Source organism: Aquila chrysaetos, chromosome 9 (assembly GCF_900496995.4).
Source record: "Aquila chrysaetos chrysaetos chromosome 9, bAquChr1.4, whole genome shotgun sequence".
NCBI lineage: Eukaryota > Metazoa > Chordata > Aves > Accipitriformes > Accipitridae > Aquila > Aquila chrysaetos.
Window position 1 is genome coordinate 26,049,713 of NC_044012.1, and position 25,667 is coordinate 26,075,379.

General features: G+C 47.0%; 3 protein-coding genes across 10 annotated transcripts in view; 1 reads left to right on the forward strand and 2 right to left on the reverse strand.

Annotated features, from left to right (window-relative positions):
• LOC115345572 (keratin-associated protein 9-1-like) overlaps positions 1 to 3,707 on the reverse strand; it is a 42,704-nt gene extending 38,997 nt beyond the window's left edge. For 6 of the 8 annotated variants that reach the window (XM_030024591.2, XM_041125986.1, XM_030024590.2 and 3 more), the window contains exon 1: positions 3,482 to 3,707. The gene's annotated coding sequence lies outside the window, so the exon portion shown is untranslated. Of the gene's footprint in view, positions 1 to 82; positions 197 to 3,481 lie in introns of all 8 variants that reach the window. The other 2 variants (XM_030024583.2, XM_030024584.2) reach the window with 2 other exon arrangements.
• S100A11 (S100 calcium binding protein A11) lies at positions 2,087 to 4,226 on the forward strand. Its single transcript, XM_030024594.1, has 3 exons — positions 2,087 to 2,339; positions 3,507 to 3,644; positions 3,938 to 4,226. The coding sequence occupies exons 1-3, from the start codon at positions 2,337 to 2,339 to the stop codon at positions 4,088 to 4,090; spliced, it is 294 nt and encodes a 97-aa protein (XP_029880454.1). The 5' UTR covers positions 2,087 to 2,336; the 3' UTR covers positions 4,091 to 4,226.
• A 464-nt stretch (positions 4,227 to 4,690) lies between these two features.
• On the reverse strand, positions 4,691 to 25,659 carry COPA (COPI coat complex subunit alpha). Its single transcript, XM_030024580.2, has 33 exons — positions 25,541 to 25,659; positions 25,222 to 25,335; positions 24,674 to 24,747; positions 24,284 to 24,364; positions 23,907 to 23,983; positions 23,353 to 23,462; positions 19,313 to 19,422; positions 18,616 to 18,715; positions 17,900 to 18,035; positions 17,371 to 17,453; positions 16,656 to 16,806; positions 16,161 to 16,227; positions 15,980 to 16,055; positions 13,839 to 13,921; positions 12,704 to 12,843; positions 11,701 to 11,786; positions 11,132 to 11,270; positions 10,633 to 10,795; positions 10,389 to 10,535; positions 9,909 to 10,098; positions 9,679 to 9,774; positions 9,213 to 9,301; positions 8,848 to 8,971; positions 8,464 to 8,553; positions 8,264 to 8,373; positions 7,985 to 8,062; positions 7,710 to 7,778; positions 7,347 to 7,483; positions 6,572 to 6,758; positions 6,384 to 6,494; positions 6,007 to 6,168; positions 5,712 to 5,906; positions 4,691 to 5,388 (listed from the first exon to the last, which is right to left on the reverse strand). Exons 1-33 carry the CDS (start codon positions 25,578 to 25,580, stop codon positions 5,329 to 5,331), a joined length of 3,675 nt encoding a protein of 1,224 aa, XP_029880440.1. The 5' UTR covers positions 25,581 to 25,659; the 3' UTR covers positions 4,691 to 5,328.
• Positions 25,660 to 25,667: the final 8 nt, after the last annotated feature.

The window sequence follows — 25,667 nt, forward strand, 5'->3', positions numbered from 1 at the left end:
GCCACTGCTGGTTAGAAGCCATCCAGACACATTTTCCTGGCCACATGCATCCATCTGCCTTTTCCCCTGGGCTGCCCCGTACCTGGGACGACTCCTGGATCCTTGGGCAGGAGAGAGGCAGCAGCACGGCAAGGAAAATGCACCGGATCTCACACATGGTGCATGGAGCTGGAGATTGAGACATCCATGACCCTCCCTGGAGAAAACCAGATTTTATTCTTTTCTTTCCCTTGAGCAAGAGCGAACCAATTCCCTCAGCAGCAGATGGGGCTGCAATTCTGCAAGAAGAGAGAGAGAAGCGAGGACAACCCCAGCACCATCTGTGTCTTTCTCTTAAATGCAACCAGAGCCTGCTGGCTGGTAATGGGGCTGGCCAGGAGGAATAAGGGCATCTCGGGTCCACCATAGCCTGATGCAGCCTCAGCAGGAAGCACCCAGGGCTTCTCACTCACCTAGCCATGGCCACCATCCTGTGATGTTTGGAACCTGGTGCCAGGGGGACTCGGAAGGGTCTGCCCCAGCCAAGGGCAGGCAGATGCATGGGGCGATGCTCTCGGCAATGCCCCCTTCATGCACGTGACAGTTGCATGTCTTGGTGACAAACACATGGCAGCACAGATGGTCTGTCTGCAAACACACACAGCAGCAGCAGCAGCAAGAAACAGAAACCTCTTGAACTCCCCCACTGCAGCCAGGATGGGGCTGAGCCATGACCCCCTCTAGGATTTGCTCTTGCAAAGGGAGAAATAACACTTGTCCTTCTAACCAGCTCATATTTTATTGTAAAGGGAGCACAAAGAGGAGTTTGTAAAATGCAGGTAGAAGTGCAAAATCTAAGAAGAGCAGCAGGTTTCCTGCCCTCAGCTCCCAGGTTTGGAAAGTCCTTTTGATTTACATGGACTGAACTGTTTCCAGTTTCGGAGGAGTTGGATGGGGGCGAGGAGTACTTTTTCCCCAATACATGAGAAAAAAGGAGAAGTTTGGGGGCAGGAAACTGGGGCAAGATAGGAAGTACATTGGGGACAGCTGTCCCCCTGATTTATGGCTTCCCTTTCTCCTGCTCTATGCTGAGTCACAGCCTCTACCAGGATTTCCTAAAGAACCCATCCCTGGAAGCTGTCCCAGATCCCAGAGCACATCCTGGCTTCCACACACCGCTGGGACAGCCCATGTTACCCCGACCTCTCCGCTCCAGGCTCCCCCCAAAGCTTTTGGGGAAATGCGGCAGCACCCAGGGCCGGGTGTCACAGGGAAATCTGGTCCTGGGCGGGCGATTCTGTATCAGCGCTGGTTGCAAAGGCGTGGAGCTGGATGCCATAACCACAGGACTGTGCAAACACAGATAAACACAGGTCCGAGCAGCTTCCCCGGCTCTCAATGGATGGGGAGCAGCCGGCCATCACAGCCCCATGTGCTGGTTTCTGAGCATTGCAAGCCCCGCAGCCCCCATCCTCCCTGCTCTGAGCTATTTGGGCACATCACTTGCTTTTCTGGCTGCCTTTTGGGTGCCTCCTGTCCCTCCTCCACCTCCATGTCTCCCTCCTCTTTTCAGCCCTCCAGGGTCTCTTGCTCTGCAGCAGCACGAGGAGGGCCAGCCCCAGTGAAAAGCTCAGACCAGCACCACTGCAGACAAATCCTGGCTGCAGCCAGCTCCCAGTGCAGCACCCCAAACCCATGCGGTTGCCTTTCCCCCTCCTTTTACACCACAAGAAGGTTACAAGGTGTTATCAGCAAAGCTCAGCAGGTGGGACCGGTCAGGGTTGAAGGGGACAGGCAGCAATTGCCCCCCAGGGGTGGGCAGCCCTGGCTGTGTTGGCAGCAGAACACTGCCTGCTCCCCTATGCCTCATCTGCCTTTGCCAGCCTCATTAGAAAAGCTGGGGAAGCCCAAATTTTGCCCCAGCAAGAGGAAACACTGAGCATGCTCCAGGTAGTAGCAAGGCAGCCCTGAGGGGAGCTTAGCCCTGACCCTGGGGAAGAAACGAAGGGAGCAAAAAGGGACAAGTGGCAAAGGACCAAGGGGAGAAAACAGACAAGGAGAAAATGGAAGCGTAAATAACTGTAAAGAATAAAACTCGGGAGAGGAAGGGACAGAGAGTCTAGGGGAGGGGCCCAGCACATTTCTGAGCCTGAGCTGGGGACCGCAGGCATGTCCAGATTTGCCGTTAGAGCTGACAACTGCACAACGCAGCCCAGGGGGCTGAGTCAGGGCTAGGCGCTGGCTGCACTGGGAAGGGCGGTGGCTGCAGGGTGAGGTTCATAACCACCCCAGCTCCTGCTTTGCCACATCGCACTGAGGCTGTGCTGAGGACCAAGCCCCCTCCTCTCACCCCAGCCATGGTGAGTGAACCGGGATAGGGAGGGAGAGGCAGCTCCGTAAGGGCAGGAGGGCGACAGGAGAGAAGCATTTCCCACAAGTGGCCCCAGAGCCGAAGGCGAAATGTACTTTGGCACGAGAAAGAGGAAATGGTGCCAAGGGCTGAGCTAAATCTCTGCCAGGGAGGGGGCCTGGGCATGAGAAGAGGGTGCCGAGCTAGAGAGGGCGGGCAGAGGGTCCCTGCAGGGGTGGGGGACTAGGGGGTGGCATATGTGGTTGTTTCCTGACGCCCCCTCCCCTCCTTTTTTCCTACTGATGTTTCTGATGCCCATCATCCAATCTGGGGCTACAGTTCTGCCTCCACTGTCCCGTCCCCCCGCCCCCAGCACCAGGGCAGGGGGGTGCAGAGGAGCCAAGAGCAGAGGACCTGTGGCTGAGGGTGGAAGCAACTCGGCTCCTCTCCCATTAACCAAAAACGGTTGAACTGAGCCTCAGGCAGGGCAGGATGGGGCAGGGAGTCCCCTGGATGCTGAGGTTAGGCAGAGAAGGGTGGATTCCCCCCCAGCTCTCCCTGCACTGCCCTTCCCCAAAGTCTAGAGCCATGGGGAGGGAAAAGAGCCCCACATCCCCCACACCTCCCTCACCTTGCCCTATCCATCCCCACTGGAGAAGCCCATAGGCCAGCCCAGCTCTGTTCCTGCCTGGAGGCAGTAGTTTGGCAAGACAACTCTGCTCAAATTTTTCTCTCATGACTCAGTTTCTCCTCTGTCCAGACAGGACAGGGGGAGGGAAAGGGGGAGGCAGGCTTATCTTTCCAGAAAAGCAGCCCCAGCAAAGCCATGCCGGAGAGCACAGAAAAAACTAGCACGTCGCTGTGGTTGCAGCGCAAGCTTTTCCCAGTCCAGGACGCTCCTCCGATGGGAACTGACATCTCCCCAGGGGATTTTCCATTAACCACTCCCCAATCCTCTGGGTCCTTCCTGCACCACAGTGCTGTGCCAAGGCATCAGAGAAATTAATACCAAAGAAAAATGCAGCTGGACAGGTTGGGCATAGGAGACTCCTCGAGGAAAGCAATTGCAGGAGGCCCCACTCAGCCCAACCTTCCTCCAGAAATAGAGTCAGGTTCCTCTTCTGCAAGCCCAGAGCTCCCTGCAACACTGACCTGAACTTGCTCTTGGCTCCTGCAGCCCACGGAGACTGAACGCTGCATCGAGTCCCTGCTAGCCGTCTTCCAGCGGTACGCAGGGCGTGAAGGGGACAACTGCACACTCTCCAAGAGGGAGTTCCTGGCCTTCATGAACACTGAGCTGGCTGCCTTCACAAAGGTGAGCAAAAATAGAGTCTCCCGTGGCATGCACTTCAGCCCCCGGGACAGCAATTAAAGCCTCTGCCCCCACAAGCACCATGGGGTAGGCAATGGGAAGAGCTCACTCCCATCAGAAGCCAGAGCATGGCCTGACAAGAGTTGGCCTGACTGAATTCTGCCTTCCTCTGCCAGTCCCTCTCCACTGGTGATGAACTCCGCAGCTGCAGTTCCACACCTAGGGCAGGGGGGTTCAGTGAGGGGCATCTTTGCCTCGAGGCAGACATCGATTCCCATCTCTTTGGTCTCTTGCAGAATCAGAAGGACCCAGGTGTCATGGACAGGATGATGAAGAAACTCGATTTGAATAGTGATGGGCAGCTGGATTTCCAGGAGTTCCTGAACCTCATCGGGGGCATTGCGGTGGCCTGCCACAATACCCTGCTTGTTAACACCCCTCACCCCTAGACCTGGCTCCTGTGTCTCCCCCACCACTGTGGACATTCCTCAAAAAAGACCGATGCAAAGCTGGAAGCAGTGCCCTTAAGATGGGGACATCCCCAGTCCTCATTTTTATGTATAAAATAAAAGGTTTAAAATCCTAGCGTAAGGCATGGTTTTATTTCAGCATCATCAGTGAGGAGAAACCACTAGGAAAGGAGTCCAGCCACAAAGGGAGCAGGATCTCTAGGTCATGCATGTTCTCGTCCTTGTCACTGCCAGAAACTACAACCTGCTTGGCTTTGGAGATCCTCCAGCCTGTCAAGTACCATGGGGAAAGGTACAGTAATACTAAAGGGTACAACTACACAAGGTAAATGCAAAGACAGGAGCATTACCAATAAGGATAATTTGAGCACTGGCAAAAGCAATTACACATTAATAATTGGCGGAAGCAGCCTCTGCTGGCATGATAAATTATTTCAGGACTACAGCCTCCATTTTCTGGAAACTTCAAAACCCACCAAGTCTGGTAGCTTAAGAGTACAAAACAGGGGGGCGGGTCTGAAAAGTGGAAATTAAGTCTAATCTCTCTTCTATCTCAGCAAGACCAACTGAGCTACAGAACAGGAAGATCAATTTACTTTATTCATGAGAGAAGCTGATTATTTTGAGAAACATTGCTAGGACAACAAAACAAAAAGTCAACACTAGCACTTGGATGCTGAGCTGTTCTCCTGCCACTTCCGATGGGAGCAGAGCTGCCCGGGAGCAGGGACAGGCTCTGTGCTGGCCCCGCTTCCAGACAGTGCCGCATTCCTGTGAGAGCCAGGCTCCGCTCTTCCTGCTGTCCAGGTTGCAGCAGGGTTTTTGAGCTCTTCTTTCAGGAGCCTAACACAAAAGGATACAAGAGGCAGTTGCTGCCCCTCAAGCAGTTTCTACAGAGCACGATGTGTGGTAACCAGGGCTCAGCAAGAGCCACCCTTTACCCTCTGGAAAAGATTTTTCTTGAGACGATGGTACATAGAAACTTCAACATCAGCTGGATCTGGAAACAGAAGCGCAAGTTGCTACTACTTGGAAGCAGCTAAGAGTCTCACTACAGCATTCCTGGGTGGGGAAGAGCAGGTAAGACACAACACAGGCATGGCTATGGTGAAGAGACTAGACTAAAGCTGGAATGGTGGGAGGTGAAAGTTTCCGCACTGTGCTGTGAAACGAGACCATTTCCCTCTGATCTCACACCTCCCCAGGACAGGCATGCCCTAGCGGAACTGGAGTGGGCTGATCCGCAGCCCGATGACATCTTTGCCAATCTCTGTCACCTGAGGAATAAAAGGGAGATGATTAATGCTTAAAAGCAACTCAACAGCCCAACCCCATATGCAGCATTCAGAGCCCAGACAGTTCTCAAGAACACATGCTGCTGATCACTGCAATGTCAGTCCCTGAAGGTAGCATTTAAACTACACAGTATTTCACAATTCCCAAACTGTTCCACCGCACATGCCAAGTCCTCCAACATTCAACTTCACCCAAAACCTATGCCAAGTTAGGGGCAAGCATGGGGGAAGCTGCTGGAGGGGACTCTCAAGGGAAACATCACAGGTTAGGAGTGGGTGGTTAATAGATGTTGAGACTCCCTTACTGTAGTGACGCGGCAGATCTGCCCATGGAACTCAGGGCAGTAGCAGGCTCCGCTGAGTGGACACTTCTCCACGGGTTTGCCACGATAGATGGGTCGGTAAGAGGCAGCACAGATGTCAAAGGGGTTGTGCATGTCATAGTTGAGCTGGTAGGTGTCAGTGAGATTCTTCTCACATGCTGACAAGATCTTGCGAGTCTGCAAAAAGCAACCACATCGACCAGAGAGGCAGCTAGGAAGCAGTCCAAATAGGGTCTGCCACAGCAGATATTTCTACCCATGCACCTCACAGACATACCTGCTGGGCCACCTCAGGCTTTGGACCCAGCTCTAGCAGCCGACGGGCAAAAGCAGCAGCTGTCTTGAAGTTTTTGAGTTTGAAAAAGAGGTTGAGAGCAGTACGCAGCACCAAGATCATGTGGACAGGCTGCAGGTTGGAGTGGGTGAAATAGGCAGCCATCTGCATTAGGGAGAAGGAGGGAAAGTAGGGATACAATCACTACCAACCACGTAAATAACTGGATGCCCTGAAAATGCTGCAAGAAACCCCTCCCAAGTAATCACTGCCACATCCGCTTTAAAGGAGGAAATGGCCGAATTCAGGATTTCCAATGCCTTTTTAAACCTAAAGGCTACTTCCCCCTCGTGGTGAAGAAATTCACAGAGTTTCTGTACCTCACAGATTCGCTTCTGCTGTTCCAGGGTCTCTTTGGGCAGCTTTTTTCGCTCAATCTCCATTGAGAGTCCTACAATATACTCCCGGCAAATGGCTATCAGCTGCTGGGCCTTTCAGAGAGGGAGACAGAGTCAGGCATTTGGCCTCCTGCCCCACAGGCACACAGACCGAAGAGTATGCCTCTCACCTCAGCAATCTCCTGCTTGTTGTCCACCACCAGCAAGGGCACGCTGAGCAAGATGGAGCGGAACTTCTCCACGGCCTCCTCAAACTTGCCAGCCGTAGTGAGCTGGTAGCACAGCTGCAAGCGCTGGATCAGGTCATTGAGTTTCAGTCCAATGGCAGGGAGGGCATTCTTCAAGCCAGCTTCTTTCCTGGGGGCACCAAAGAGGGGTTGGGCGTACAAACGGGACCACTGCAGAGGCCAGCAGGAACACACATATTGTCAGCTCGACTGCAACTTGTCAGAAATGTTTTGACCTAGGGCCACGCTGTTTTTCTTTGCCATTAGCTTAGCACAAAAGACATATGTGCTTCCATAATTCTGCCACCCACAATCCCAGCCCCCTCTGCATTAGCACAGGCTGGGAAGTCTCGCTCATTTTTCTACAGTGGCTTCCAGGCACCACTGTAAAAACACACCTGTGGTTCTCTAGATGCCTCAGACCAGCTTTGTCAGAGGCAGAGCATTAGTGCTAGAAAACACAGCATCCCAACTGCCTCACCCTGGATTTAGTCTCTAAAAAACACGAAAGCAGTTCTTTAACATCTTTACATCAAACAGCAAGCAGCAGAAAAATCCCACTAAAGACAGAATGCTCCCTATTTATATCCAGCGAACAGGAAGGGTCCTCCGTTCACAACAGAGGGAGGAGACATTTCTGGCTACAACTGTCAAGGAGTCTGGGAGGTATATGGCACAAGTTAAAAAGCACAGAAAAGGAACTAACCCAATTGCTTACCAGTTGCGATGTGGGTATCCATACATGGTAGGGAGACATGGCAGGGCTTGGTAGGTCGTACGGCCACGGGCATAGGTCTGCAGGAACAGCTGCTTGTAGGGTCCAAAGTTTGTTACTCCTGCCTGGTCATGGAGGAGCTGAAATAGACACATTGGTCTGCTGAGTAAATCTTGTCCAGGGCTGTACAAAGGTCGCACAGACATCACTCAGGCTCACAGCACCTCTTATTTTATACCCAGAGAAAAAAAATGCACAAAATGATTCACAAAAGGACACAAAAAGAAGCTTCGGACTGGATCACAGACAAAAGTATATGGGGACAAGGGCACAATCTTTTCCCTAGAAACTCCAGGGGAAACTTACTCTCATTGCTGTCTCAAAGGAGCCTGCCAGAATGTGGTCAACAGGAAGCTGAGAATTGTTACACCACACCTACAAGAATGGAAGGGGAACATATACAACAGAAATTGTGTATATGCACAGATTTGTATTATCTATCCTTATCATCCCTAACCCCCCTTAAGAAAGTTCCTATGCTGTGCTCACAGATGAGTGTTAACAAGAAGGACTGAACCCAAAAAAACAAGAGCCAAAGTAGAAAGTTTCTGAGAAAGACAGTCAAAGACTTGTGCCACTACCTGAGCTGGGCTGGTGCCCTTGGTGGGTGGCACAAAGAATCCATCCTCTGCTGCTCCTGCTGGACCAGCAGGAACATCCTGGGGGAACACACAGAGCAGTGATTAGTGTGGAAGTTTCCAGCACCCAGATGAAATCAGAGCTGGCCACAGCTGTGGTGTCCAAGTCACTGAAGAAACCCATAACACATTTCCCCCACCACAGCCACCACCACAAGCTGTCACTGCCTTCCCAAGTAACTACAACCGGGCTACTTAAGAAGCCTCCTGGAAGCCTCCTACCAGTTCAGGGGGAAGATCCAAATCTTCTTCAACTTCCCATCCACCTCCTTCTTCCTGGCCTTTACCTAAACCTTCCTCTCCAAAGCCTTCTCCAGCATCCACAAAGCCATCTGCACAGAGGAGGCAGGGGGGAAACAGTCAGAGCTCTCACACAGGCACACACTTATTCTTCTGCAAGAAAAACTCTTGGATTCACCCACCTTCATCCAGCTGCAACTCTGCATCTTCTCCCCAGCCTTCGGTGCCAACAGTGTCAATATCGATATCGGCAGCTAAGGCACCCCCTTTGCCTACAAAAAGGGTGGGATCCTTCATTAACAAATCTCCAAGTGGGTCAGGTGTTAAGCAAAGAATTACATTAGGCCAGCACCCTCCCCTCCAACTGTCAAGTCCCATCTTGTGCTAAAAGGCCAAAGATTTGAGAGATTTGCTAAAGATGGTGTAAATGCCAAGCTTGATTCCAACCTCTGCTGGTAACACACAACAAACCTGAGGTTAACAGCAACAGTTCAGGAGCCACAGAGACAAACATCTCCATTTTGCATATCCCAGCTTAATGCAACTTTCCAAGTACAAAGCAATACCTTTGCTAGCAATTGTTCCTTCGAAGAACCCCTTGGAGACAGTCAGCAATGGCCAGTTGGTATCCAGAGGCATGACAGGAGCAGGAGGCTGCAGCAGCTTTGCATTGTGATCAACGTCTGGAATCTGAGCAGAGAGGAGCAGAAAACAGTTAAAGGCCACATAAGGAAAATCCCATTCTTTGACCTACCCGCCTCCAAGCAGCACAGACAGTCTCAAGCCTGATAAGTGGCGACTGGAACGGAGATTGTTCCTCCCTCCCAGAAAGAAGCTGCCTAGCCAGTCACACTAACACCAGATCCCACTGTCACCTTCTTCCCAAACTCCAGAGCTCTTGAAGTAGAAAGCATTAAGTCAGTTTGCTAACCGTTTCCTTTTCAGGATCAAATGTTTCCTTCAGACTTTCAGCTTCCTCATCCAGACCATGAGTTGCAGCCGTGAGATAGGCCAGGGACTCTGAAATGAGATACAGCTAACATGAGTGCGGGTTCTTCATTGCCTAGAGAAAGAAAATTTCTCATACCTGCATGCATGGCCACACTGTCACAAAGGAAAGATTAGCAGCATACCAAAGTGTAGAATCACACCTTTGGGGGTGTTACTGGATTTAGGACTAGAATGTGTAGGCAACGACTGATCATTTGAATATGCTCTACAGTTGATTCAGGTTTCCTGGATGGTATTCTAGCTCTTGGGTTACTTTCTGCTCATCCGATTCAGTTTCTCAGGTAAAGGATTACGCTGATCTGTCTCCAGAGATTACTGTTCATCCCAACAACCTCCCCAGCTTCTCCCCAGACAACAGGGACACACGTTAGTCTGATATTACTCACTTTGCCCACAGTTCTTCAGGATCCTCACTCTCTCTGCCACATCTCCTAGATACAAGGCATTCTGATAGTGGCCACTCATATCTTTACGGATCTCAGCTAAACCAAAAGAAAAAAAAAGTCACAATAGCTTTGCTGTTCTTAGCCTCCACTGTGATGCCACTCATTCCCTCTGGGAATGACACTCAGATCCTCTTTATCTCATCCTTCTTTGCCACCATCCTGCCACTCACCTATCTTCATCATCTTCCGAAGCTTCTCCAGATTGCCAGTGATGAGATAGAGGAAGGAAAGTTTATCGAAGTTCTTGGTGCGCTGGTAGCACATCTCCACAATCTGGTGATTTCCCTGCAGCAACGCCACTTCTCCCAGTTTCTCCCAGCAATTCTTGTCATCCAGAGCTTTGGCTGCTTCCAGAGCAATCTAACAAGAGAACTGACATGGTTACAAAGGCTTTGCAGAAAGCAACTTTATCTGCAGGCTTCTGTTGATAATGCCCGTGATGGAAAGCGTGGGATTACAAGGATCACCGCACTAAATCATGCCCCTATCCGAAGGCCTGCACCTTAGTAAGGCTGCTGTCATCCTCAACTCTATCACTCTCAACTAACGCTTCTTCTTCCCAATACAGCTCCTCCTTGCAGCAAAAAGTAAGGTTTGCAAGCAATGCCCCAAAAGACGTGCCTTTCTCACAGCACCACCTGCTGCCTCACCTCAATGTTGCCACACTCCAGTGCCAGGCTGAAACGGGTCTTCTCATCCTTGACAAAGTGCAAGGCCACCTCTGGGTAGCCCTTTTTCTGCAGGTAGGCAATGATGGACTGGCCCACAAGCTTAGCATTCCTCACCATGTGCAGCACCTGCAAAGAAAAGGCCCAGGCACTGAAGCTGTCAACAACTTCCTTTACCCTCAGGTATATGTCAAGGAAGAGTGCAGGGTTTCTTACATCTCCTCACCTCATCATACTTTCTGTTGATCAATGCCAGCTTGAATTTGAATTCTGTGGGATCAATGGTGAGGACCCTGGGGCGGCACTCTCTGTCCAAGCAGTACACGTTGTTCCCCTTCACACGGGTAACATAGATAGGCAGGTCCAGGGTGCGGATAATTCCATGATCCCTATGCCAACACAGCACACACATAACATGCACACCAACACAACACATGTATGACTACATTCTCTACCTCAAAGAATGCTCAACACTCTGTATGTTATTTTAGCCTGCATTATAAAAGCAAGCCCCAGTCAGAGGAACAGTGCAGCCATCCAGCCCAGCGATAAAATACCAGTGCACAGGGTAAGCAACCAAACATGAGTATTTAGCTCTAGCTGTATTTGGGTATGTCCATGCTGTAACAGAAGTGCTGTTTCACAAGCACCAGCTTTGGAGTCTGCCAAAAAAACCCCATGGTAGTCTGCACAAGGCCTGCCAGTTCAAGGACTCCCAGACTCACCCAGTGGTGACAGCGTATTTGATGTGATTGCTGGTAGTATAGATGAAAACACCGCTTTCATCCCAGGCGCCGCTCTTGACACGGATGTTTTCATGGATGTTACACAGTGACTCCAGCTTTCTGTTGCAGATCATGATGGCTGGAGAGGAAAGCCAAAAGAAATAAGGCTAGGGAACCCTCTACTGTTAAACACCTGCCTCTGAATTATGGCTTCTCTCTTCCATAGTCCCAGCAATAGAGACTACATTCAGAGTGTCAGACAATAAGGATATGATGGCAACCACAACTAAATTGTCACTATCTGCCTTTGCTTTATGAAAGAGATTAGCTGGATCATTCTGAAGAATACAAGCAGCCCTCTGTTTTACAAACTTGTGGAAAGGTTTTGCTGAAGAGACAAAGTGGCAGGGCTCACACTGTGAATGTCTTCAGCTGCACCTTCACTGCTAGCCATGGCACTGAATGGTTTCTCTAGCAGGCCGTACTAGCAGGGACACTGCTCCCAACCAAGGAAGGAGCTAGTGTACTCTAGGATCCAGGTGAAACACTGCACCCCCCCCACCACTTACCATGCTTAGCCAGCAGAGCTACATGGGACATGTCAGCCGACCAGATGACGTATTTCACCTTGGAGATCTTCACTGAGGCCAGAGTTCTGGGAAAGGACAGCACTGACATCAGAGAGTTGAACAATATCCCTCCAACAGCAAGCTCTATGATCAAGCTGTATGATAACTACCAGTGCTCAACCCCCCGAACCCAATTTGCAGATGCTCTGAAGCCCCTTTTTGCCACTCTGGAGCTATAAAATCATAAGGCAGAACTGAGTGTCTCTGCAGTCCAGTACAGCAAAACAAACCTCTCTCCATACCTGTGCAAAACCAAATATATTTGTATGACAATTGACTTCAAAACCTAGATTTCTGAGGGGGTTTTAGGGATAGATTTAACCGAACGAGAGAAATAAGGTATTTCCAAGCAGCATTTGCATTGATTTACTTGTAACTTTCCCAACAATACTAGAAAGACAAAGGCATACAAATAAGGAAATGAGACAAGTTCTGGGACATAAGTGATCAACATAGACCGTATCTATCTGTAGATAATCCAGAACCTTCTCAAGCCTACCAAGATGGACAAAAGCACCAACTCCTTGCCTGTTTCTTTGTGGCTAGCAACACATACACCAGCACAAACATGCTGCTAACAGAGCATTCTGAGCAGATATAAAACCTAAGGGACAAGACATCAGGCAAGCTTAGCTTGATTGAGTTTGGGTTTTTTGATTTCTCTCCACTTTTATAGCACCCAATTCTGTAGTCACGGGATTTACAAGGGTATGGCACACATCCCCCTGTGATCAATGGCACGATGCCTGCAGCATAAATTGCACCTTGGCTATGTTTACACTCTGCTCTTCGTAACAGTTGTTAGCCGTGGTTTGGATCAGTCTGACACAGCCTGCAGCTGATGCTAAATTCTGGAGCGCATTAATAGCTATTACTTGTCCCCAGAGGGCATACACCAGCAGGATTACAATATTAAAACTTCTCCCTGCAGACTGGATCTTACCGCTTCTGCTGCACGTCAAAGAGGGTGATGGAGTCTGCATCTCTGAGTAACAGGTTCCCTGTGCCAGCATAGAAAATCTCATCACAGTTCGGCACCTGCACCTTCTTCGTGATCTCATTCTTCAGGTTTTTGATTAGGATCTGCCATTTGATAAGAGGAAATGTAACAGCACAGGACAGTTAGGTAGATTCTACAAAGAAATTTAGGATTATTTCAACTCAGAAATTTTGTATAGCTGAATCTCAGTGACAAGAGGCCAAAATAAGAGCTGCAGCTTTTCTCAAAGCAGGATCAGACTTTATCCTGCTAGAAAACCCAACCTCAAGTTTGCCAGGGTGCAGACACAGCGTATCCTTCCTTTTCAGCCCCACTGCTGTCATTACTAGCTGGCTGATACAGTTCGCAAACCCCCTCTACAATGAGTATATGAACAAAGTAATATTAGGGCAAAGTGAGAGAGAACACAGTGTAGATAGAAAAAGGAAATGATGAAGTTGAGAGGGGTGAATGGCAAGTGGAGGAGGGAAAGGCAGGGAGGAGTAACAGAAAAGGCATGAAATAAATTTGAATTTACTAAGGCAAAAAACACCCTGAATTATTAAAAAAAAAGAAAAAGAAAAAAAAAAAGAAAAAATACAACATCCTGCATGGGGCAAAGAGCAAGATTTTTCTTCCCCTTCACATCAAGTAAATTCAAGCAGAGAAAACTTTCCACAACTGTCTTTCCCCCTTCTTTCTCCTACTGCACTCCACAAGTGAGAACAAAGAGCTTTATTAAAAATCTAACCTGTATTTTTACCATTTCCCCATTACTTTCATGCTGTGAAAGTGACCTGGGTGGCTTCACAGTCCTGTTCTGGTTAGCTTTCATTCCTGAACTCACCTGCTCTAGCAGGCTTCCAGCAACTGAGCTAAGATGTACTGTCAAAGAAGTTAAATAATATTTCAAATACATTTTCACTGTACTACATTTCTTCATGTACGTCTGCAGCCCACTCTCTACTGACAATGCTTTGCCAGTCTACGTGGATCTCCAATAATTCTGTTAACCCAATCTCCCCGCTTTCCATCTGCATGCTTCCAAATGACAACATACCCTGTTAAAAAGATGACCCTATCAAGCTTGTCCCCTTACCGAATGCATGCGATCCAGGACTGCAAAGCGGTTACGAGCTACCCACACAGCTGTTAGCCCGGAGGAACGCTTCCCTTCAGGGGCTAGGGAGAGTAAAACGAAGGCAGTGAATAAAACCTCTGGCAGGCTCTTATGGCAACACATTAGTCAGTCTTGTTTGATCCCATCTTGGCTGTTGTAGCTGCTTCCTAGTAATTCATGTTTAACCTGAGGCTATTCAAAAGACTCATTTCCTCCCCCGATGTCCTTTCAGATCTCAGTGTGGCCAGCGCCAGCCCTTCTCTCCAGCCAAGGCACAAGACAAGTGGCTGTCTGTACCGCCAATGCCACTGCTTGGCGCTGAAGCAGGCCATCCTGGGCGACAGCACCGTCTGTCAAGCTAACGAGCAGAGCCTTGCTGGCCAAACGAACTGAGCAGCGAGGGTCCCGGCTTCAACGTAAGCCCCCCTCTCTCTCCCCCCTGCAAACTGATATAACGAGCTGGAGGAGAAAGGCTGCACTCTCCCCAGCACGCAGCTGTTCTCCCAGTTTTAAAACGCTAATACAAACACAGCACTCTGCATGTCAGACAGCACAGAAAGAACAGTACTGCAGGATGTGTATCAGATGTGGAGAAGGCTTTTTGCAGCAGCAGAAGGGAACAGAGTGAGAGAGCTGCTGCTGGTTTTGGTAAAATAAAATTTTCTTTAGCTCTCAGCCCCTTTTCTCACCCGTCCTGCAGCTCAACACAAGTGTTTTTGGAGATTCACGCGCTAGACCAAGCACTACTTCACCAAGCATAGTGCCATTTGTGGCAGATTTACATCCTAACAAATGATGATTTAAACCTGACTGGCTTGCCCCTCAGCCCTCATTTAGTAACCAACACAAGAAAGACTTGCCCGAATTCAATTCCCAGCTCTGCCTGGGGTTTTCTGATGGCAACTTCAGCTGTTTTTCTGAACCTCCACAACGCAACATTTTTACTGCCTTTAAGTCTTTAATGCCGACTGTAGATCAGGCCGAAAATGATTGACATATATTAACCAGAAGACTGTTAAACAGTGACAAGAAAGCTTCCCTTGTAGGTCAGGTAAATAAGCTGAAGGACATGAGGATGACAACTCCAAGGCACATGTTAAATACCTACATTATAGTCCTGGGAGATCATCAGAAGGTTGCACACATAACAGCTTGTTGGAGAAGATACTTACCAACCAGTAGAATTTTATGCTATTCTTGAAAATGCACTAAAAGTGCATGGTTTTCATGAGGCCTAGACATTTCTTCCTCTGGAAGAAGAATATCCCCTTTCCTCATTTAAAGGGTCACAAGCTGGGTGTCCCCAGACAGGTCAGCTTTGAACATCTCAATCAAACTAAATATTTAAAAATATTCAGTAACATTTAATCTATGTAATGTTACTATAAAGCTCCCTTTCTCTTTCTCTCTCCAAATACACCTGCTGACGGTACTCAGCAAAGAAATCCTCCCTTCATTAGACCCACAGAAATCAATAAATCGATGAACAAGTGAGCTGGATTCCAGTCTAACTCATTCATCACTCCCACTCATTTCAAAATCTTTATTGCCGTGACGACAGAGGCAGGAGGAACCAGCTGAGTTTCAGATCCCAAATGGAATTCATAGTTAGGAGAAAGAATTATTTTTTTTTCCTAAATCATGTTTTGATTTGTAAATTGCACAAAACTGATCTGGAATTTGCCAAGAGGAAGAATGACTACTGGCACCCTGGCATTGTCACTTTTACAGCCACTTTTCAGAGTATAAAACCTCTTAGAACAATACGTATCTGGTTAAAATCCATCTCTGTTGACAAGCCAGGAAGGCTGCCTGCTGCGTTGAAAGGGAAAACAGAAAATTCCTAATAACAAAATTATAAAATATATATTTGTAGCAGTAAAAGTTTGGGATGAACATGAATTTTTCAAGTCAGTGTAGTGTGATATAGTGAGCAGGAAGCCTGCCAAATGATGTGTGCTGCAGGGGCATTGGGAAACACAGAGAAAGAGTCCAACAAGAGAGGCTTAGAGAAAAGAAGCTTTTTTTATATATAACACACACAGTTGGAGAGCGGAGGAGGGGACAGCTACATAGTAATAAACATTCACAAGGACTAATGTGAAATAAGAAATGCCTACCATCCGGATTCTGGGAGTCTGCATCCTTGGGAATGGTGTATAGGTCATAAGTACTGTTCTCTAAGTTACTGGCTCTCTGCAGAGAAGGGGAAAAACCCATTTTGAGATAGGATTTCACAGAACCAACATTCACAGCCTCATGGAAAGTTCTTTAGCACATTATGCAGCAAAACTGACTTACTGTGCAGAGAAGGACGGCGTTCTCAGCTGGGTTGTATGACATGTTGAACACAGGGAACTTGGAACCACTGAAGAAAAGAAGAGTCATGAAGAAAAGAGAAAGTTAGAGTGGACCAAGATTGTTTCTACTAAAGTCATCTTCTGGTAAATGCTCTTCATTCTCTGAAATATACCAACTACCAGAAAAGCTCAGTTTTGATGAATTTCCTGAATCAAAACCACTTGGAAACACTGTAAGAGCATGAGCATTTCCTGAATGAAAGAGCTGGCCCTTCAGCTTGAGACTTAAAACTAATTTAAAAAAAATTATATCTACGCACAGATAAAAATTGACCTAAAAAACTTCTTGTAGGCTTTGTAAGTTCATCTGACAGAAGAGTCGGCTGAAACTGAAGTATGTGAATACAATAATAAGACCTATCTGTAAGCAAGAAACTAACAAGGGATTCAGGATACTGGCAACACCTCTTGTAAAATGATGAGCACCATCTCCTACCTTCGCAGCTGCATGACAGCAACATCTTTTGAACTGTTGAAATCAAGCTGGCGGAGGAAACGGTCCTTCACGTAATACAGCATGTTCCCATGCACAGCATAAGCAGGCCTCTCACGCTCCAATTTGAATACAATCATGCCACCATCATGGCCTGAGAAAAGGCGTGCGAGAATTCAAACATGTGAATTAAATCCTGTGGTTTTTTTCTCATTATGAAGATGACACTACCAAGCCCTTCAAACCAAGAAAGAGCCAACAAAAATCATAACCAATGACTGGAGCCATGTCTGCTACACCTCAGCCTGACTGAATTAAGTGATTCCTCCTAAGGGCCCACACCCCTTTAGGTTTCTTAATAAATCTAAGATCTGACGCTCTTCTAGAAACACTTTGCCTCACTGTCACGCATTTCTTTAAGTGTTAATAGTCCAGCATGGGTTCCCCTAGGACCTGTCCCATCCCTTCTTAGCCTTAGAATATTTAGCTAGTTAATGCAGAGCCTATCTTGTTCTAGCTTTGAACTACAGCTGATACAATGAGATTATGCTCCAGTAAATAAGGATCTTTTCCCCACAATACATTTAATAAAAGCATCTGCAAGTCAGTGTGTTCTGCAAAGCGTGCTGAGAAAAGCAAATCCTATATGGATTTCCTATACGGAAAACATTTTCTCTTCACAGCAACCTATCAGACACTGAGTAGGAGCTTTTTTTACCTGCAGCAAAGAGGTTGAGGTTGGGGTGAGCAGCCAATACCCAAAAGCGATCATGATCACGCCGAAAGGTCTGGACACCCGTGCTAAATGTGCAATAAAAGGAATAAAGAATATAAACAAAATGGAAACCTTGGCGTAAACTTCAGTTCCCAAAACGAAGATCCTAAGTTTTGCCATACAGACCATCTCCAGCATTCAGCACAAGTCGTCCACGGAGCGTAAAAACACTGCATTCAAAGCCTTCTGTCAAATAATGTATTCTCATTTAACATATTTTCAGCAGCAGTATCACTAGACAAGTCAGCCCTCTTCCACTTGCTTTCAGAAAATTAAAAGCCTTGCTCTTAACGTGTGTCTCAAAGGGACACAGAATGTGAAAAACACGGCTTCTCATTCATGAATTATCAAACACTAGCACTGATATTTTAAGAACTGCTAGTGTTCGGTTTCTCTAAGAATAATTGTAGGTCTTTCATACGTGTAAAAACTTTCATAATAAGATTGAGTCAGATGCTTGACAAGCACTAACCGTTTAGACATATCCCAGACACGGATACTCTTGTCTTCTGAATTGCTGAGTATTAGCTCCTGCCGTGGGTGAAAGACAGCGCACGAGACGTTGTTGTAATGTCCCCGGCAAGTGTCAACCTCCCAGGCCTTCGATTCTAACCAGAAGTGGAAAAGAATGAGGAAAATAACACTTAAACAGGTTAAGCTCTGCCATAGCGGAAGCAGAGCAAGTGCTTTATTATAAAGCGAACTGCATCGGCCACTAGTTACTATACCATTCTCTGCAATTTACATTTATCACCTCTCCTTAACCACTACCACAGCTCACCTAAGAGAGACAGATAAGCTAGATTACTAAAGAGGTGATAAGAATTGTATATATTTTAGTTGGACTGAGCTGACAAAAGCACAACCAGTCCTGATGTAGGGCTTCTGGCTCTTGAATAATCTCCATGTCTTATATATTCAAAAAACTTCAGTCTCAAGTTTTTGTACTCCTACAAGCTTCTGCTCGGCAGTGCATGCAAACCAAAAGAAGCTAGAAGTGTTCGCTAGAGAAATAAGCTCTCCTCAAATTGCAAAAGCCAATGCTGCCTGGGATTATTTACCACTCTATCATACAGACACGTTTGCAAAGTGTAAATTACCTCCAGGTTCAGCCTACAGATATTCAAACATAAATTTCAACTCTTAACCCCCTTCTCCCTGTGGGCTCCCCCTGGAGAATCCTCTTACCATTCATCCGCCAGATCTTCACTTGGCGATCATCAGCTCCTGACACAATAAGTGGCATTGTAGGGTGGAAGGCAGCCCAGTTCACCCCACGATCGTGGCCCTACAGGCAAAAAGAAAACAGTCACTTGAAGCAATCTGGTGACTGAATGGAATGAGCAAAGGAAGGACAAAGCAACAAAGACTGCAGACAGGCTTGCCAAGACACAGCTTTCACTGTTTTTATACACCATGCCGCTCATACCAAATGCTTACAGATAGTAAGATTATAGATGCCCACAATAATAAGCTTTGTGGATACTGTTCTTCACCAGTAGAGCAAAGCTGAAGCTCAGCAGCAGAGCAGCACTGCTTCCTAGCTTTAACAAGCCATTACAGAAGGCTGTCTCTACCATAATCTCCTCTGTTGCTTCCAGTAACACAAGGCAATAACATCTGCTATTTAACTGTGCTTTTGGCTGTACAGAGAAAACCGTATCTGTTTGGTTACAGTGCAAACATCTCCAGATTTCAGATTTTCAACTCAGAAAAAGTAATGCTGTAATCTAAAGAGCACATAACTCTACAGAGCTGAGTCAGGTGTTTCAACTCTTTTTTTCCTCTGCTATTTTCCTGGGCTTTTAGAGGATCATTTGTGTTACAGAGATTTCACTAAATAAATCTGAAAAGGCTGTACTGCACACACACATTGACACTGTACCTCAAGAACGTGCTTCACAACCGCATCCGTTGTCCCAAACAAATCCACCCCTGTTATTCCCCTGACATCCGATTCCACAGCTCCAGGGGACAGGTTCTTCTTCCTTAGGCCTTGTGGAACAAAGAGGAAGGAGAAGCAGGGGTGGAGGAAGCAAAAATCATATTATCAAGACAATGTTTCTAATTTAACAACAAGTTGAGCACTCTCCCTGTGCTGGGAACTTGAAAGAGGGTGAGAAACATCCAGGACTCCCTTCCACTTCCTCCAAAAGCTCAAGCTCTGATTAGACACACCAAAAAGAAAGTTTGCGATGCAGCAAATCGTACAAAGGATCACCTCAGCTCACTGGGACACAGACAGCAGCACCTCAGCAAAGGAGAACCAACGCATTCTGATTTTTCTCCCTCTCACCCCTTTGCTAATCTAAGCTTGAAACTTTCAGGACACTTTCACCCATGCCACTTTGATGACCTCTTGGTTATGGATCTGAACAATCTGCCTGGACACAAAATATTTTCTGAAGCTAAAACTGTATGAAATAAAGACTGTTCCCAATTCTGAAGAAAACTAAGTCATCCAAGTTAAAACAGACCTGTATCTGCTGTCCTTCATTAAAACCCAACAGAACACAATAGGGAAACTGAGAATTGAGAAAAGCTTCTCCTCCAACAGTGCACAGGGAAAAGACTGTACATGTAACACTCTAAAACAAAACTTAGAAAATGTACTTTTCCATTTAAAAGTACTTGGCCCAAGGATGCTACCATGAAATTTATCAAGGATAAGAAAAAATTGTCTAGGATAAAAGGAGAATTGCACTGGTGCGGATGCCAAGAGAGAGGGAAATGTAAGAAGAAAACAAACAATACTGAAGACAAAAAAATATTATTTTCTTGTTGCAATTCTGATTCCCAAACTCCTCATGGATTAACAGCTCAACATCTCAACAACCTCTCTGGCAAAGTTAGTCTAATGAAACCAACATGTCAAGCAGTGTCTCACAGCAAAGCACAGATGCTCAGCGCACTGAGTGAGGTGCACATACAGATGGCCCAGGTAACAGTGAAAGACTTGAATGGCTGAGTAGATACTTCTACAAAGCTGACACAAAGTACCCCAGAAAGGAGGAATAAAACATCCATAATCCAAAAAAGATGAGTGAAGAAACACCAGACTTTTGGAAGAGAAAACACTTGAGCCTTTGACAAGCCAGTGAAACAGGACTGGGATACAAGTGGAAAATTTCTGGCATAACTGCACAAATCGAGAGGAAAGGCAGGACACTCACAGAACACACCAGCCTCCCGTGTTGCTCTGGGGAGGGAGCAGGGACAGAAAAGGGACTTGTGGCAGAAAGGCAGCTATTAGGCATTCTGAGGTCAACTGTTAAAAAAAAAAAAAAACCTGAAAAGGAGACTCAGCTCAACATGCACACAAGCACTCAGGAGAACAGGTATTAAAATAACCAGAGTGAAGGGGCAACATGCTAACTGTGAATGACAAGTTGCAAGTTAGGAGAGAAAGAAAGCAGACAGTGCTTTGCAAATTCTTTTGGTCTATTCTCTTATTCAATGGAAACTAAAGAGGGCTCTCAGGTGCAGACTCTTTCATTGCTGGGCTAAGATTCTTTCCTGTCCCTGTAATCCATCCACATTCAGTGGGTAATCAGAGAAGTGCAGTGGAAGCTGAAGTTGTACCAAAGGTTTTGCCAGCCATCACCATATATCCACTGAGGGTGCTGAGAGAGGCAGTCTAGGTCTACATATGCTATCTGGGGACTCTCAGCTCAGGTCCTCCCAGTCCCAGGGCTTCTCAACACTGCCAGCCCAAACCTTCAGGTGATCCTCACTTAAGCTCGTCATCCAGATCGACTAAACAGAGCCCTGACAGAACAAGGGAGTTTCCTGCCAAGCATCAGACGTCAACACTTGCCAACCACGAGTAAGGTTAAACAGGAGTTGGTGTGTGATGTTAGAGCACACACAAAAGCAGTCTGATCAGGGTAAGACCACTAAGACCCTCCTTGGGGGTTAATACTTATAAAGAGACAGAGAAAAACAGAAGATTATTTTGTAGTTTCTGCAGGTTAATATCAGCATCATGAGCAAGGACTTCATTCCACAGCACAGGTGAATAATACAACACAAACGTTCATGCATTTTAATATATCTAAACAAGCTTATTCTGACTGCATTCACACAGTCTCTCTCAGGAGATTTGCAGGAAACAGACCCTTTAACCTCGAGCATACTTGTTTTGCATTGAAGATCCTTTTGCAGCAGGTTTCAAACCAAGGAGCACTATCTGTATAGGAATTCAAAACAACAGGGCCATCTTCACATTCTGGTGCCCAGTCTGGGTCATGCTCCTCATCTCTCACACTCTCTGCTGAGGCTGACAGTTTTGGGAGGAGGATTTTGGAATGTGACCTTTAAACTCACTTAAATGAGGGCATCAAAGAACCAGTGCTCATAATCCCAAAACCTGCTGAAAAAAATCCCCACTGATGTCAGCAGAAGCTGCAAGTTAATAGCAGCACTTAGAAATGGAGTTAAAGCTCAACACCAAATGATGCTCTCTATGATTAGGATTATGTGCACAACAGACATCAGACAAAATGGGGGAATAACCCTTCCCAGGAGACTGCTAGAGCCAGAACAGAATCCTGCTAAGGACATAAGTTATTTGGGGGAAAAACTGGGGAGTGGAATTGTATTTTGAATCCGCTTCTTGACTCTCTGTAGTCTTTTCCACACACTAGTATTCTCACAGTGTCATGTCTGACTGGAGCGACAGCTGAGTCAATAATTCACCATGTCTCTAAAACCCCTCATCACATATCAGCTGAGAAAAAAAGGTCTGTACTATCTCCAAACCAATTTCGCAGCTGGAACTCTGCTGAGAGAGAGTGTTTGTGGGAGAATGCAGCAGCAAAGCTTAGTGGCAGAATAGCTGTTAAACTCCCCATGCTGGCAGTACAGACAGGGGGACAGGTTTTAAATAACCAGGATATCCTGTCCCCAGCCCCTACTGTTGACACAGCTGGCCATGTCTGAGCGTGTACTACAAACAACGCAGTGTGCCCAACCAAAACTGCAATGGCAAGAGCGGCAGGTCGGATGAAGCCTGTCTCTAGAATAGTTTATGTAGTAACACCACCAGTATTGCCCCTGCCAGCCTCCCACCCGTCCCTTATCCCATCTAATATTTTCTCCATTTCTAGCTTTTCATTTAGGGATTATATTTCATTCCATTAAGTCACCTTGTGGCCTAGGTGACTAGGCCTTTCTATAACTAAGAAACAGCTAAGATATCAGCAAAGTACTCTGGAGTTTTGACTTGCAACTCCTGTTCTGATCTTTAGGCCACACTTCATTTTATGAAATGGACAAGCAGACTGAAAAACCTGAAAGAATCCCTAATAATATTAACTTCCTGTCACCACCCACAACTAGGCTACCAAAAAAAAAAAACCCAAACCCCAAAAAACCAAAACCCAACAGAGGCCTTTTTATCCTTCTCTCAGAATGAATGACATATTGCTGTCTCTAAGAGTTTTTCAAGGGGATAAAGGTGGTCCAGAAATTTCTAAAATCCTCCTACAAGTCTGTCACATCTGCAAAGCTGGTCAGTTGAGAACACTATTTCCCTTCTGACAGCAATATTTGTTGCCTATATTGGCTATAAAACCAGACTGGGAGATTAGATTGCAGAATCTCCATCTTTAGAGGGTTTTTTGGCTGCACAAAGCTACAGCTCACCACATCTACTGTCACAGAAGACTTGCTTCAAGCAAAAGGGTGGACTAGATGATGCCCAGAGCTCCCTCCCAGCCAATATCCTATGACTTCATGGCAGCTGAGGGGAATAGGTCCCCATCAATAGAGAAATCTTAATTTTCTCCTGAGGCTTCTGCAGTCAACAGGCTCTCTTCCTGCTCTCAGATCCGAACCCCTCTTTCCTGCCTCAGTTGGCTTTCAGCAATTGCAGTTTTGAAGTGGGCTTTGCCACTGGGTACCCCCTTGATCTGGGCAGCTCACCAGAAATATCCCAAACGCGCACAGTCTGATCCAAGCTGGCTGACACTACCAGGTCCTCAGACGGGTGAAACTGGGCACACATCACATAGTGGTTGTGTCCTGTCAGCACACTACAACAGAAAGGACAGAAAATACCATATGAACATTAGATATATTAATACACATTCCAATCTGCACCAACAGCAGTAAGCTCAGTCTCAGGTAGGATGATGAGGAATACAGGATTGCTAAATAAATGCTACTCTTCAAGAGTACTGAACACTGAGCACATCTGTTCTTACATTCAAGGGTCGAATTCTGATGTCAATAACTTCAAAGGCTCAGCACTGACATGTATGATTTTAACCTCAAAAATTTTTCAACCAAACAACACGTGAATTTACGAATACAAGTCTAGTGGCATCAGAATAAACAAGCAAAAGACAAGACTGACAGAAATATTCATAACTGATGTCAGTTCTATTCCTTCAACTAAGCACAGTTTTTGCTTGAAAACAACAGACAGCTCGTCCCCAAACTATGCAGTTATTTTTTAAAGCAACCATTGATTTTACCAAACACAAGTTCTGGACTGCCAGTTCCAAACCCGAATGGTCTGGTCATCAGAAGCACTCAAGATCCAGGGATATTCCTAAAAAGACAAAGTATTCTGTATATGAAGTAATACGCACCCCAGACATTCCCTCCCTACATGGTATTTTCCAACTGTCCCCGGGTATGACCCTTTTTAAATCTTATTTAAGATCTTGGAGGCAGAATTTATGCCTCTTACACCTCTACAGAAGACGACCATATCTGGAGCGCCCTTATACCAGCAAGACAAGCACAACTTCTTTAGCAAAGGTTCCCAACCAGGGAAACAAAAGAGATTCCCTTTCACACACAAAGGGAGCAGACACCAATCACTGGGGTAAGGACGAGAGGAGCTTACGTGGTGGAAGAAGGTAGTGCGAATGTAATCCAAGTGCCCGAGCAGAGTGAAGAGACAACGGCGCAATTTGTAATTCCAGACCTACACAACACAGAAGTAGAACAATGACGGTAGGTGCTGCCACCTGCTAGATTTTTTGTGTGCATTCTCACGTTTCCGTTCACCAACAAGCCTCTCTTCCATTTTAAAATCTGTTTCTAATGCAAGCTACAACGAGACTTCAACTCGCTGCAGTTAACTCTAAGGTCCCTGAAACAGGAGAATCACAATTGCCAAGCCCTGTTTCCCTCCCACACACACTCTTTCTCATCTTTTAACCGATTTCTTTGCACATTCCCTTCCCTGAATGATGCCTTTTAGAGAACAAGAGCTAAAGGGGTAAAATTTTACCTTTATTTTGTAATCATCACCTCCAGAAACAAACAGAGGCTGCTGTTTGTGGAAATCAATACCTCGAACGGGTCCTACAAATAGGAAGAGCAGGTTGGACACAGCAAGATGGCTGACAGCTGAAGCAGTCCCTTGTACCACTTAAAGACTACAACTTGCATTCCTCCTCGCTCCTGCTGCTATTGATAAATTAAGAGCTTCAAAGCAACAATAAAGACTCATGTAACAGTCTGACATCCCATCCCCAAACCCATTCCTTTCCATCAAGATGCCTGCAGCAACCCACCACAAAACATCCAGGCCCTTCAGATCTGTATTTACAGGTTCATTTTCATACCAAAAATAAAACTACTACCCCACTTTATGCATGTGCAAGCAATGTCCAGAGCTAGCAAACTGGCCACAAAAAAACACAGGCTAAAACTGAGAGGCTCTGAAGCCAAACAAGCAGAGGCCTCAGTAACACTTCAGCAGAGCCGCCCTTCCTCCTCTCACACCCCAGTTTTCCTCCACACGCAGGTCTCAACACCTCCCCCCAGCACACTGACCGTCGTGCTCATCGAATTTGTCGATAAGGGTGCACATCCGATAATCCCACAGCTGGATAACGCCATTGTGCAGGCTGGTGAGGATCCACGGCCGCTTGGGGTGAAAGCTAAGCCCTGCCGAGGTACAGAGATGTGACAGCGAAGCCTCCGCGCACTTGGGAGCCCAGAGGCCCGGAGCAGCCCCGGTGGAGCCGTCCGCCCCGTCCCCCGCCCCGCCCCGCTCCGCTCAGGGACTCCAGGGGCGGGTGGGAGCTCCCGGCACGGCCTCCCCAGGTCCCCAGGGGCTCCCAGAACGGCGCGAGCCCGGTCCCGCTATTACCTTTCACCCGGGCCGACTTAGTCTCGAACTTGGTCAGCATCGCCCTCCACCCCGGCCCACGGCACCGCCACCTCCCCAGCCCTCCACGTCGGCGCCCCGGAAGTGCCCCAGCTAACTTCCGCTTCCG